Raw genomic sequence first — 15,130 nt, 5'->3', positions numbered from 1 at the left:
ACAAGTTTGTCTTACAAATTCTGAAAAAATTATGTCTGTAGAGTGTAAATTGTGGCCGTGGTGGCAATTTATCCAGAAAAAATACAGAATGTTTCTTCACTCTCTCCCACTCTAACCGATGATGTCACGCACTCTGACACGAACATTCCATGCAATACACACCCATTATAAACTCATAATTTCTCCAAAAATGATCATGGTCATTGATCAGGGATTGATCAAAAACTATATGACCTATCAAAACGTGGAGTAATACGACAATACACAAGACTTGTGTCTACTGTTTAAAGTTTAAATGGAGTCTCTAGGTGAAAGTATGCCTGAGCAGTAGACTTTTGTTAAACTCCAATGATTGGTCTTTTTCGGTCTTTTTTTTTCGCCCGTCCCATTGACTTACATGCAAAATTTTTTGCGCAGTTTTTCGCGACTACGTCGCGAAAAATTCGTAAACTGTTGAGAAAAGTAATAGCACAGCGATCCCGATCAGGACGCACGTTTTGATATATAATATGTCCTGCAACTCGAAGAGTTGCAGGACTAGTAGCACATCGAAAATCGGCCGGAAGTGGAAAAATAATAATAATAATAATAAGAAAAAATCCACACAATAACAGTAGTGCCCGGGCTTCGCCCGGGCACTGGTCCCTGCAGCTATTTCATAGCTGTTGGGACCAGTGCCCGGTGCGATTGCCCGTGGCCCTAATAAGAAAAAATCCACACAATAACAGTAGTGCCCGGGCTTCGCCCGGGCACTGGTCCCTGCAGCTATTTCATAGCTGTTGGGACCAGTGCCCGGTGCGATTGCCCGTGGCCCTAACAAGTTCAGAAAAGTTTATTTTACTCGTTATCCATGTTACTTTCACTGCTGGTTGTAAATTCAGTTCAATTTACGCATTGAATGAAACTATGTGCCAGATTGTTGCCCCAGGGTAGTTTCCATCTGTTGTCCTTTAGCAGGTTGATGCTTTGAAGAAGAGGAAACTTTCAGAAAGTAAAAACACTAACGAGAACAAGACAGCAGAGACAAGACAATAGATGATATACAAATTGAGCTACTGGTAGTTTACTACAAGTGTACACCTTTTTAGAAAGTGCACAGTCATAAAGTGTCGGCGTAGTTGGGGTAATTGAACCCTCCTGTTGTCCTTTTGGGTCAAATTGACCCAATCTGTTCCCTTCCTTCTTTCCTCAATCATTTTTCCCTTCCTTCCTTCCTTCCTTCCTTCCTTCCTTCCTTCCTTCCTTCCTTCCTTCCTTCCTTCCTTCCTTCCTTCCTTCGTCCTTACTTCTTCTTCCTTCCTCTTTTGATCCAATTGACCTGATCTGTTCCCTCCCCCGATCTTTCTTTCCTTCATTTTTACCTTCCTTCTTTCCACAATCATTTTCCCTCCCTTCCTTCCTTCCTTCTTCTTCCTTCCTTGAAGGCATCTGTTCCCTCCCTCCATCTTTCTTTATTTCCTTTTTCCCTTCCTTCTTTTCACAATCCTTTTCCCCTCCCTCCCTCCCTTCCTTCTTTCCCTTCGTCCTTACTTCTTCCTTTGTTGACCCAATTCTGTTCCCTCCCCCTCCTTCTATCTTTCCTTAATTTTTCCCTTCCTTCTTTCCCCCCATCTTTCCCTTTGTCCTTCCTTCCGAAGGGTTAATTTAATTAAATTTAATGAAAATACGTCTGATACAGGGTATAAATCCTCAAAATAATGACAACATACAAAAAAAATGGTAAAAGTGCAAAAAGTAAGTTGAAGTCTGGACAGACCAGGGGTATATAGGGTTTATAAAGTGCTTCAAGGCCGATGAGACCCAACTGTCAGTTTCAGGAGAAACCTCAAGAGTTGTGTGGAAGTTGGGTGTAAATGCAGCAAAAAAACTGTATTTTAAAACTCAGAGGTGTTCGTGTGGACGGGAGGAAGTAGTGGAGTTGTAACATTAAAACAGACGGCATGAGGGTTTTTTTTTAAAGGGTGTAAGTGACAGCGGTGGGAACCTGCCCTTTTCTCTCCCTCCCTCCTCCCCCTCTTCTCTGCCTCTCTGCCAAGTGGATATGAGGTGGTAAAGGGTGAGGCAGAGTGTGAGGCAGGGTTATCGGGCACACAGCGAAGACGCTACGAGGCTGCCCTTTTCCCTCCCTCGCGCTCCCACCTCCGCCACCGACCGGGCCCGTCTATATTTACAGGTCTATTTCCAGACTGACATGAATTTATGGGCCGATCGGAGGCATGCACCGCTCGTAACAGGACCCCCCCTCTTCCTCTTCCTCCTCCTCCTCTTCTTCTTCTTTTTTTTTGCATGTAGAGGTCCCTCTCTCTCTGAAATAGCCAGATATGTTTTACACCCACAGATGTCAAAATTATTAACCAGCGGACTTGCATTGCACACAAAGCAGTTTTTTTTTATTCTAAGCGGCCTCCACTCCCGACTGTCACAGCTCAGATTATTTGTGGCCCCTACGGAGTCTGAACTTTTGCCCCATGTCGCCCACCACTTCAGTGTCCGTTTAGCAAATAAATAATCTTAAAATAACTTGTGCTGTTTGATGCGCGCCTTTAATTCCTGCCCCGGACATGGTGGATGTGCTGCTGCTGCTGCTGCTGCTGCTAGCATGGGTGGCCCCTCCGTGGGAACCTTTAAACCACCGTCCATTGAGCTAAACAGAGAATTGAACCTGTAACAACCCCAACCACCCACCACCCACCACCACCCCCTTCGAGGGCGTGTTCGCCACCAGCCGGGCTCCCATTGGTTGGTTGGGCTCGTGGAGTAGGCTATTACACAATTTAACGCGGTATTTCCCAGAGTTTTGAATTTCATGGTTCACGGAGCTCATCCAGTGTGATCGGTTTTCAGCTTTCCAAGGAAGTTTGCGGTGTTCGGTGACTTCTGTGAAGAATTAGAGGATTAGCGGGAGTTTGGTAACGACGGTTGAAGCTTAAAATGGACGCAAAACAAAACTTTTCCTTGGATGCATTTCAACAGTGAATGTCAGGGCACAAGGGATTCAATCCAACACTTAAAAAATAAATAAATCTGTAAATATCAAAGTAGAAGCAACGCCAAGATCATACAGAATCAAATCATACCAAAACAATGCAAGTTACATAAAATAACCATATGAAAGAAATAGAAAAAAAAAGGAAAATGAAATCAAAGTAAAAAGACGAAAAACAAACTTTCCACCTGTTTTTAAAGTTTTATATCAACGCAGATTTAAAGATCTTTGGGTTTTCAAAGACGTTTGACGATAGAGACCCAACAACTCATTGACTCGACAATGAAAATGAGTCACAGTCTTATTTGTCTGAATCCCAGACGGTGGCCGATGATCCACTGGACCAAAGGGACATTGTTGTGTCTCATTGGTAATAAATGGGCCTTATACAGAGTCGCCGCTCCACAAACCTCTCAGTTACTCTAAGTGTAGATTTCATAGGTGGTCCTGAACATAACTCAATCAGCGGCGCTCCTGTTTCTTCTTCCTCTCCTTTTCCCTCAACCTCCTCCTCCTTCTCCTCCTCGTCTTCTGTTGCGTTTCGTCTGCGCCTCCCCTCAGACACACGGTAATGATAAAGCACCGTTTTACTAGAGAAGCCCTCGACTTACAGGAATGTGACGTTAGATAACTTTATTAGTAGGTATTTGCGAGCGACAGTGCGCCTCAGATGTTTTACTTTACTACACGCACGTCTTTTTCAGTTGCAGTCGCCTCGTGGTGACCTTTTGACCTCCACGCTGCACTAAATTAGGAGTTGAGTTTTTCCTGCTTCATTCATAATTTGAAGATGATAGACATCTTGTTATTTATCCTCACAGTTTCCTACAAGATGCTTTAGTTAAATTGAGTTTTCATTTGAGCTTTAGTGTTAATTCCAATCAAAACACATCTTAAACATTTTAGTAAGTGAAATTTTAAGAAAAGAAGTTATTCCTACAATTAAAAAACAAAGTGAATCTAACAAACTTGTAGTTCAGATGCCTGTTTACCTGCGTGTGTGTGTGTGTGTGTGTGTGTGTGTGTGTGTGTGTGTGTGTGTGTGCGTGCGTGCGTGCGTGCGTGCGTGCGTGTGCAAAGTTTCAGACAATGCACCTGGATTTCATGCAATAACAGTAAAGAAATCTTATCTATTTAATTAGTGGTTCTGCAGTAAAATAAGAAAATAATAAAACAATGAATAGAATAACAAACGTCTCGTATCATCTTTAGTATCAGGTGTAACACAAATATGTCATTGGTCAGCCTGTGTGTCAATTTAAACTAGTTTTAAGTTCTGTTTTGATTGTTTATCATCTTGAAAATCCTTATTTCTCACTGATACCTCAACAATTATGTAGTATTTTTTCATTTATTTGGATTTCCGTTGGCTTTGGCTAAGGCCATTGCTATTCTTCCTGGAGTCCATACCCAACACAATTATCTTTCCACTGCACATATTACAGTTCTTTAAATTCTGCAATTCTTAAATGGTCAGATGGTCAGGTATATACCAACATATGTTAGACATAATTCCATTATATTACATTTACAAAAACAGAATTTGGATCACACTTATTGATTGTACCAAGTAGCCTCAACTAAACATATTCATATTGACTAGTGCACAAACAAAAGTAATGTGTCCATTCGTGACATGATGTTACTTTTGCCTTTTGCCAGTCATCTTGCGGCAACCTGTTGTTCTGGCTCCGACGCAGGAAGACGACTTTAAAGCTCTGATTGAATGTTGTTTTTTTTGCCAACACTGGAAACATCAGACGTCTTTGTGTCACCGGAAAAACTGAGACGGAGGCGGTGACTCAAAGATCTGGAAGGAAGAGATCGATTCATGAAGGTGTAGAAAAGTTTGTTCAGTTTATTGATGCAGAGACAAAAATGTGAGGATTTGTCTTAACCTCCTTGGACCCCAGTTCCTCCATCTGTAACTTAAAGGGATAGTTCAACATTTTGGCAAATTGGCCCATTGCCATAATCCCTATAGTCATAGCAGTAGGGTTGTTACCTTTAATTGTCGGTGCAAGCTATTTTTAGAACGGCGGAGCAGAGCCACGAGCTGCTCAGAGCTACACTACGGAGGCTCATGGGATTTCTTGGTTTTCCTTCATCAAACTCATCAAATACACAATCCAACAACTCCAAAACGCTCTGGTGGACAAGTTGTGACCTGCACATTCACCACGCTATGAGATAATAACAGAACGTTACCAGACAGAGTTGTTTTAGAGGGAAATACAGAGACTGCTTGATGAAAAACTGTCCCTGAAGGCAACACGCATCAGCGGTTTTGCTTGAATTTCCCTCTAAAACAACTCTGTCTGGTAACGTTCTGTTATTATCTCATAGCGTGGTGAATGTGCAGGTCACAACTTGTCCACCAGAGCGTTTTGGAGTTGTTGGATTGTGTATTTGATGAGTTTGATGAGGGAAACCAAGAAATCCCATTAGCCTCCGTAGCGTAGCTCTGAGCAGCTCACGGCTCTGCTCCACCGTTCTAAAAATAGCTTGCACCGACAATTAAAGGTAACAAACCTACTGTTATGACTATAGGGATTATTATGGCAATAGGCCAATTTGCCAAAATGTTGAACCATCCCTTTAAAAAGGCCGTCGTTGTCGTCGTTGTTGTTGTTGTCGTCTTAGTAGTGGTCGTGGCTCCAGCTGTCCCACCGGCCCGTGTCAGGTCAACACGTTACGCTCGCTTGTTCACTCCCACGATGCCTTTCATCTGTTGTCCCAGCTGGATGAATGGGGTTTAGGGACACAGAGAGAGAGAGAGAGAGAGGGAGAGATGGGCAGCGGGTCGGGGAGGGCAGGTTGAACCAGGGAGAATGTGAAAGAGAGAGAGAGAGGGAGAGGGAGAGGCGGCTCTGAACACCTGCCTGTGTTGCAATGACACAACAAGCTGTTAGCTAATGCAGGTGTTTGGCAAATGGTGTTTTTATAACCCGATTTTGTAGCGACCGACCGTGTGTGCGGGTGTGTGTGTGTTTGTCAGTGTATTTGTGTATGTGCGTGTCTGTGTCTGTGTGTGTGTGTGTGTGTGTGTGTGTGTATGTGTGTGTATTTGTCTGTGTGTGTGTGTGTGTGTTTAACTGAGGTCAGTCCAGGTCAGTCGGGCCGGTGTCCTAAGAGCGTTGTTTTGATCAAAGTCCACGCCTGGACTGCAGAGAAACCCAGAGACCTCAGACTCTCCCTCCCTCTCTCTCTCTCTCCCTCTCTTTCTCTCTCTCTCTCCTTCAGCCTCACTCACACACACACACACAGACACACAAATTCAAGCTTCAAGTCTGTCGTCGTCGTCGTCGTCGTTGTCGTGGCTGTGGTTGAGCAGAGTTTTGCCAAAGCTTGTTGTTTACAGTGTGAAGTGTCATGATTCAGGACGTAAGAAAAACAAGAACGACTGTACATATACACACCTGATGCATTACTACACAACAATGTACACTGTGGTCACCTCTAACGTTCAACTGTGTGTGTGCGTTTGTGTGTGTGTGTTGCAAAAACAAGTGATTGTGACATTTTATGGTAAAACTGACAGACTGTTGACGTGCGTCCAGGTCTGAGACTTTTATTTTGAAGAGGAACTTGGCCACAGTGTAACAGGAAGTGGACCTGCAGCAACTATTAGCTAATTCAGTGCTCAACGCAACAACAAGCTAACGCAACAGCAGCAGCGCTAACCTCATAAACACTGAAGTCTCTCAGTACGTTTCCATGACACTTGGAAAAAAACGAATTATTGCCTTAATCCGACTATAACTGGACAACTGAAGTGTATGTAAACACCTTAGTCCGACAGAAACCGGAGTTGGAGAACTCTGATTAAGACACCCAGATAATGCGATTGGAATTCAATTTTCTCCGTCATGTATACACCTTAGTCGGACTGAAGCTGGACAATGCATGTGCGCATGCTCCACAACCGTAGAGACGGCACCAAGTGGAGCAGAGAAGCCGCCTGAACCCGGCAAAGTAAAGAAAAAAACCCAGCTTGAGTTTCAATGTGAATCCGATGCTTTATTGATCCTCAGGGGGAAGTTTATTGCTTTATTTCTTGACTTTACAGAACTTTTTAGCGACTTTGTTTCAGAAAAAGCTCTTGGGGAAACAAACGTTTGAGACTTTCACACACCGTAGCAACTTCCTCTAAAAGGGTTCAGGCTTTCCCTAATCAGACAATAAGCTCCTACCATTTTCTTTTGAGTGATCGTTTCACAAATACAGTTGAAACGAGAGATTTTCCAACACCAATTTGTCTCCTTGACACAGTATCAGATTGGCACTTAGATTTGGGTTCTTGCCGATGTCCGATTTTTGCATTTTCAACCCTCAGAACGACTTTGTCTTTGTCAACTTATGTGTTTGTTGATTTTTGGTAGATGACTTTGAGGTTAAAGAATCACGTTCAGGAGTTTTATCAAATACTTCTCATGTGAGAGCAGAGGAGTGAAGCAAACAGATCCAGTTCAGTGCTATATTTGTTTTTTGTTTTCACAGAAGATGCCAAATAAACTTCGAAACAATCATAAACGTTATAATAAATATGAGACATTTTGGTTTTGAGCTGTAGTGCTGATTGGTATGAATCCCTATTTTATGGTCAAAACAATCAATCAGGTTTGAGTTTGGTTTGTTTCATCTGTAGCAGGAAGTGTCAGGACCTGTTTTCTGCGGGTTGCCAGGTTTGTCAGCGTCCACCAATGTCAGTGTGCAGGTCGTTGTTGTTGTTTGTCAGTGTTTAGTCAGAGTCTGGTGGTTTTTTACTCTGAAGTATCTGCAGCAGACGTGCAGAGGTCGATGTTTTTCTTTTGGTTCTCGTTTGTTTGGACCAGATTGTGTTGAGTCCATTCCTCCTCCTCCTCCTCCTCCTCTTCCTCCTCCTCCTCCTCCTCCTCCTCCTCCTCCTCCTCCTCCTCGCTCTCCGTCCGTTCATCTATCCCTCTATCCCTGTGGCTGACAAACAGAGGAGCAGCATTCCAGCAGTGCCCCCCTGTCAAAGCATCTGTATTGTGGCGTGCTGCTCACATTGTTGTGTCAGACAAAGCCCTCGCTCTCAGTGGAATAACCCAGCTGGACGCCGGCCACCGCCAGGGTCATTCGGGGCCGCCGCCCGGCCGGGCCGGGGCCGGGGCCGCCGCCGCACCAAAACAGCCCCAACGCCGTGATAGCAGGGCAGGAAACAAACTTTGTGTGTTTGTGTCTGCAGGAAGAGAGCCCGATCCAAAGTTCACCGGCCACGCTCACTTATTTACCAGACAAACACAGTTCAGTTGTTGTTTTTTTCTCTCCTCTCTCTTTCTCTCTCTTTCTCTCTTTCTCTCCGTTCGTGGAGTTTGGAGCCAAGCAACGCCGCCCACTCAGTGCGAGACGTCTTACATCTGTGAAAAGCTCTGACACAGTGAACATACCTCAGGAAAACACCAGGCCTGTTTCCATCATTTCACCCACACTGCAAAAACTCTTAATCTTTCCAAGAATATTTGTCTTATTTCTTGTCAAAATGTCTTATTTCTAGTCAAAACTCAAGACTCATCACCTAAAAATTAACTTGTTTTTAGATAATTTCACTTGTTTCAAACAAATTTTCACTTGAAATAAGTAGAAAAATCTGCCAGTGAAAGCAAGTTTTTTGTGCTTGTAATAAGAAAGAAAAACTTGCTCCATTATCAGATTTTTCTACTTATTTCCAGTGAAAATATGCTTGAAAGAAGTAAAAAGTATCTAAAAACAAAATACTTTTTACGTGAGGAGTCTTATTTGAAGTATAATTAGATTCGTTTTGACTAGAAATGACATTTTGACTAGAAATAAGACAAATATTGTTGGTAAGATTTTGAGTTTTTGCAGTGCACTTTCACATTGTTGCACTCTTAAACAACCTTAAGGAAAAAACTCAGTGGTCAGTGAGCCCCCGCTCTGTGCTGTCAGGTGGGGGCGAGGGCGGGGGCGGGGGAACATCTTTAAAACATAAAACCTCCTTTTTTATGATGAAACACTGGGGTTTTTTTTGTTAATAAGGTTTCACAACTGTCCCATGAACCCATGAAGGACCTTTTAACCCCCCAGAAAATCCCCCTGAGTTGAGGTTTTTCGCCCCCTTTAGCGGTCCGTGTGTGTTTGAAAGGCTCGAGCCCAAAGCCAGACAGATTCCAGTCAAAATTAGTCAGCACCACTAGGCTTCAAAATGTCCAAAAACAACTAATATTGTCAGTCCAAAACCACCGTCAGCCGAGCAGCCACATTCCAGCTGCTTTGTGTGTGTGTATGTGTGTGCGTGTGTGTCACATCAGGCAGATAGAAAACAACTTTTTTTTCTTTCCATCCACCACAGTAGCTGTCACTTCTATGAAAACGTCCTCTTTTCTTAACCACGGCAGCTTCTGATTATTTTAATTATCTACGAATGTGAAATCTGTGTTTTTGTTTTGTGTTGTTTTTTCGATTGTTTTTGTCGTTGAAAATTTTTAACAGAGTTCGTCACAGTTTCTTCAAAACAAAGAGAAACAAAACAACAAGGCGACTTCTTCAAACCACAGTTTTTCTGTCCGATCCAAAGTTTCCAACCAATCACGACAGTGATTGAATATTTAACTACAAGATGATTGATTTTCTGTCATTTGAGCTTTTTTTCCCACATGATTAGAGAAAAAACGGCTCATAAAACTTATGATTATTCAGCAGATGACGAACATAAACATCTACAAGCACGAACAGAAAACACCCAGATGTTTTTGTCAAGTTATAATTCACACCTGTGAAGCAAGGGTGTAGCAGCTCCTCAATGTCGACTTCATTGTTGCAACTAGTGGCGACCTGATTGATCGGCTGTTTTTTTTTTCCTTTTAAAATAACATATACATATACAAATACATATAATACATCCCTATAGTCATAGCAGTAGGTTCGTTACCTTTAATTGTCGGTGCAAGCTATTTTTAGAACGGCGGAACAGAGCCGTGAGCTGCTCAGAGCTACGCTACAGAGGCTCATGGGATTTCTTGGTTTCCCTCATCAAACTCATCAAATACACAATCCAACAACTCCAAAACGCTCTGGTGGACAAGTTGTGACCTGCACATTCACCACGCTATGAGATAATAACAAAACGTTACCAGACAGAGTTGTTTTAGAGGGAAATGCAGAGACTACAGCTGAAAACTGCCTCCAACAGCAACGCAATCAGCAGTCTTGCATGAATTTACCTCTAAAACAACTCTGTCTGGTAACATTCTGCTATTATCTCATAGCGTGGTGAATGTGCAGGTGACAACTTGTCCACCAGAGCGTTGTGGAGTTGTTGGATTGTGTATTTGATGAGTTAGCGTAACGTAGCGTAGCTCTGAGCAGCTCATGGCTCTGCTCCGCCGTTCTAAAAATAGCTTGCACTGACAATTAAAGGTAACGAACCTACTGCTAAAAAACTATAGGGATTATGGCAATGGGCCAATTTGCCAAAATGTTGAACTATCCCTTTAACTTACGAATCATGACAAAAATCAGCTGTCGATCAATCAGCCAATCGTGCACATTTACGATCAACACCAGAACCAGCGGTGAAACCTGTGATCTCTGATTGCGTCACAAACATCTGTGGTGATGTTTTTCCTGTTTAATTCGATGTCGTGTCGTCGACGGAGACGAGTTCAAAGTAGAAAATCCTCCGTTTCCTGCACAGCTGTGTTTGATTGATTGTTTTTTTCTTTCTTCACATAACTTTACTTGGACTTTTATCAATAGGATTATTAACCATATTAGTCATTTATTGTTTTTGATGATACTTTGGCGAAATTGATTAAACCTGATGTCGACCATCAACGTCACTGACGACCTTCTCTTCTCTGTGTCTCTTTCTCCCTCAGACTGAACGAGGACGACAGAGGTCCCCCACCCTCCTCCTCCTCTTCCTCCTCCTCCTCCTCCTCCTCATCTCTCTGCTCGGGGCACTTGACTCTGCCTGTGACCTTTGGCCTCCCGCGCCGGTAACCTCTGACCTTCACCCAGACTGAGAAGCCGCTCCCTTCTGGACGCAGAAAACAACAACAACAACAACAACAACATCACAAAAAATGCTTGCAGTTTTTTTTTTGTTTTTTTTTTAAGTGTTATTTCTTTTATTTTTCTTGCGTTTTATATACATATCCTGTCCTGTTTTTGTTTTGTTTGTTTTGTTTGTTTTTTAAAAAGCCCCCACCCCCCACTCCCTACCCCAACACCACCACCTCTCATAATCAATGCTGCCCCCCCGCCTCCCCTCCCCACTTGTGTTTAAAAGACTTATTCAGCAGACAGCGGTCAGTGAACTGTGGCTGAGGGGGCGTCAACAGAAGTGTAGTTGCTCTACTTCTCCATACGGTATTATTATTATTATTATTATCATTATTATTATTATTATAAGAAGAAGAGAAAAAAAAGGGAGGCTGGAAAACTAAGCAAAGGCATTATGGTACAGACTTTTATGTTAAATATTAATTTTTATCTTTTATTACCAATTTTTTTTCAAATTTTTACCCCATGCGTAATCCATCCTCAACACGGTACCGTACAGTTATTATTACATTGTGGACAAAGATGTTGTAGAAAATGTTTTTTTATTTTACTTTACTTTACTCTTAATTTTTTTCATTTTAATGTATCCTACCCCGCTCCCCTACCCTCCCGTCCCTCAAAGTGACATAAATGCTCACGGCTGGATCCATATTAGCTTCAGAGTCGACACATGTGGCATTGCACAAAGTACCGCACTTCTCTCTCCGCATCAGGTACTCGCGAAAACCTTGTGGACCGTCGGTTTCCACGGCGTTCGCACCTCAGTGACACAATAATAGCACCGCAATCGCCTCAGCAAAGTGGCCAGTACCATAACAGAGCTGGGGGAGGGAAAGCAGAGCTGCGGTACGGCACCAGTAGTTTAACTAAACATACTGATCCAACGGGAAAAACCCTTTTTTTTCGAGCATTAACTCTCCTCATGTTGTGTAGCACGTTGTGTTTATTTATTTTGTCGCCATAGGTACAGAATCTCCTGAGACATTTCACTTTGTTTTGCTCGCGTGACACCGATGGTACTGGAGCGGGGCGGGGCGGGGCGGCCACCATGATGATCCGATGCTGGAAAGTTTTAAGTCAATCTCCTTTTCTTTTCTTTTTTTTACGCACAGAACACAAAGTCAAAAACCTTAAAAGGAGAAGTTTCACATTTTCGGAGTCAGATGAAGAAGATTAGCTCTTTGCGTAGCATTCAAACTCAAGTGGAGACGGTCCGCATGGCTCTGTCTGAATGTAACAAAATGTCTCACTCAAGGATATTTTATTTAATCCATTTAATTACCAGAACTTACAGGGAATTTGGGGGCGGGGCTACTTCCTGAAGCCCCGCCCCCTCCATAAACAGCTTTATTTCTCAATGTTTGTACCGAAACAATTGAGATGTGATGTTTAACTAGTGAAAACCTCAAGACGTGCTGGTATTGCAGAGTTTTTTGTACCTTTGGACAGAGCTGGGTTCTTGTTTCCACGCTTGATGCTACGCTAAGCTAAGCTAAGCTAGGTTAAGCTAAAATAAGCTAGGCTACGCTAAGCTAAGCAGCTGCTGGTTTCAGCTCCATCTTAAAGACGTGAGATTCTGATTTACCTCTGCAACACGGCAAATAAAGCATCTTTCTGAAAATGTGAAACTACTCTGCACTAAGACACAGAGAGGTTTTTGGAAACAGCTGGTGGCCTGTGGAAAAAAAAAAAAGTCGTTTCCCGCCCTGTCACCGTCACCCGCCGCCGCCGCAACGGCCACTCGGCTCGTCGTCGTCGTCAGCAGCAAAGAGCTGTTGAGTGAACCGCAGCAGGTGTTGGGTTTGTTTTACATTTTCAGTTTTACCTCATACGGTCCGTAGCACAGTTCAGGTTTATGGAGGGAGAGCGGCGTCTACACACACACAGACACACTACAAACACACACGCACACACACACAAAAAAACGCTGTGAAAGGTAAAAGCACAAAGTACAGACATTGACACTGGGATGCAAACACAAACCTAATGCACATACGAAATCTCTGCAAGTGAACTGTATGCTGTACTTTGGAGGCAGTGACACACACACACACACACACGTACGTACGTATCTCACGCGGACACATGTCACCGTCATGCAGCAGCTTCCATGCCTGCTCTCATAACGCATACGCACACACAAGAGCAGTCATGCAGCCTTATTTAGGCGACGCCTGTGCCCCCGTTACGGCTCTTTGTCAGCGGCTCTTGATGACGTCCAGGATTTTTTCTCTCTCACACACACTCAGACACACACACACACACACACACACACACACACACTCGGACATACACACTCACAGATACACACTCACATATGCATGCTGGGGTGTTCGTCATTAGCTCTGGGTGACGTAAAGAGGTTTCCAGTAACCTGAGCTGCAGCCCCAGGTGCAGCGCGCTGGACATACTTACCCTGTTACAACCTCACATACACACACATGAACAGATGCACACACTCATACACACACCACACAGACACACACACACACACACACACACACACACACATACATTGGGCAGGCAGTGAACACCCACATCAATCACAGTCTTGCTGCCTCTTCCCTCTCACAGTTTAAAACACTGATACGCCCATATTTAGCATTTCTACTCTCCCATGACTATTACCCACACGACTGTCCCTTGAACACAGACTGACAGCTCACGTAGGCCCACCGCATTTCAATTTTTTTTGTTCAGTATTCACTCATCTAATGCAAAATCTTCACCCTCTTTCTGATTTCTCTTTCCTCCTTCTTTTTTTTCTTTTTTTTTTGTTTCATCAGCCCACTCTTTTTTTTCTCTGTCGTTTTTAATTTGTTCGGACAGATAAAGGCCTGTCACTCTCGCTGCGCTTTTTTGTGTGGGACGCGTCATTGTCGTCCTCGTAGCGTCTCGCACAGCAGGGATGCTAAACGAAGGAGGGAGGGAGGGAGGGGGAGAGTGAGGGGAGGTATCTCTAAATAACTCTTTATATATCTGCTTTAACTCGTTCTGAGAGCGGCGTGCACAGGTTTATTGTTGCGCTGTCAGGAAAGTTGGAACGAAGGTCGGTGAACTCTGCACATCTGGTTCTCTACGTTCATCCCAAACTAAGTTCTCAGTCGCTGTTTCCAACGCGTAAACATCTCTGGAAGTTCGTATTGTTGGAAAATTGGCTCTAAATTCATCTCTGCTGTCTGATCGATGCACATTATAGGTTAGAGCTCAACACTAACCAGACTGAAGGTACAACCTGTTGAAGATTCAGCAATGATTCAGTTAAATCAGCTTTTTTTTTGTTTTTAATTTGCAATTTTTGCTTAACAGAAACCTTAAAATATGAAATATATTTTTGTTTTATTATGTTTAGACCCGATATTTTCTTTCCACAATAGATAACCGTGTGTGCACTAAAATTTGTTTTGTGTTGTCTTCTTTGTTTGTTCAGTATTTACTTATCACAGCAGCAAAGGAACTATTAGTTCTTTTAAATACATATTGCCGCTTAATATGTTTTATGTAGCCTATGGCATTTTTAAGCTTCATGTGTGTTATTGGACAGAAAGAGCAGCGCTGCCTCGGAGCATAGCCTACGTACAGAAAACACATTTACATCAATAAATAAATGTTTCACAATGAACCTATCAGTCTGTATTAAATTTTATTTAGTTTGAAGGCAAGGTTTGCAAGGTTCATCTGATGGACATCAAGGGACAGATTCTCCAAGTTTTGCACAGCTTTTGCTCATGCTAAACCTGCACAGGCTGAAGACCCCCTTCACATGTTTCAAAACCAAACAGAGACAGATTGTGCAGGTTTAACAGGAGCAAAAGCTGTGCAAACCTGAGTAAATCTGGACCCTAGTCTCATGCTAAAATTGACTGTAAATTCACCTTTAAAGTTGGTTTTTTTTAAAAATTCCCCGGGGGAGCATGCCCCCGGACCCCCCTAGGGGGTCGGTATCTTGTCACCTTTTTTACCCCTGATGAGTTTGCACCCCTGAACTAAACAAAATTGATTTTAGTGCCACAATCTGTACTCACATGCATGAGGTTTTTGCTCTGCAACGAAGAAGTCTTTATTTTCTGTATAAATTCATCTTTTGATCATTCA

General features: G+C 43.0%; 1 protein-coding gene and 1 long non-coding RNA gene across 2 annotated transcripts in view; one reads left to right on the top strand and one right to left on the bottom strand.

The window, feature by feature from the left end:
- Positions 1-11,369, top strand: part of irs4b (insulin receptor substrate 4b) — a 26,989-nt gene extending 15,620 nt beyond the window's left edge. The window contains exon 2 of the mRNA XM_085806340.1: positions 10,849-11,369. Within this exon, the coding sequence (XP_085662466.1) occupies positions 10,849-10,853 (5 nt within the window). The 3' untranslated portion in view covers positions 10,854-11,369. The remainder of the gene's footprint in view (positions 1-10,848) is intronic.
- LOC146968781 (uncharacterized) lies at positions 10,915-15,130 on the bottom strand. The gene is made up of 2 exons (XR_015038207.1): positions 15,061-15,130; positions 10,915-11,009 (listed from the first exon to the last, which is right to left on the bottom strand). It is a non-coding gene; the product is annotated as an uncharacterized LOC146968781 (long non-coding RNA).

This window comes from Trachurus japonicus, chromosome 18 (assembly GCF_045865225.1).
Source record: "Trachurus japonicus isolate A0001 chromosome 18, Traja_1.0".
Classification (NCBI taxonomy): Eukaryota; Metazoa; Chordata; class Actinopteri; order Carangiformes; family Carangidae; genus Trachurus; species Trachurus japonicus.
This window is presented reverse-complemented; position numbering and strand designations above follow the sequence as displayed.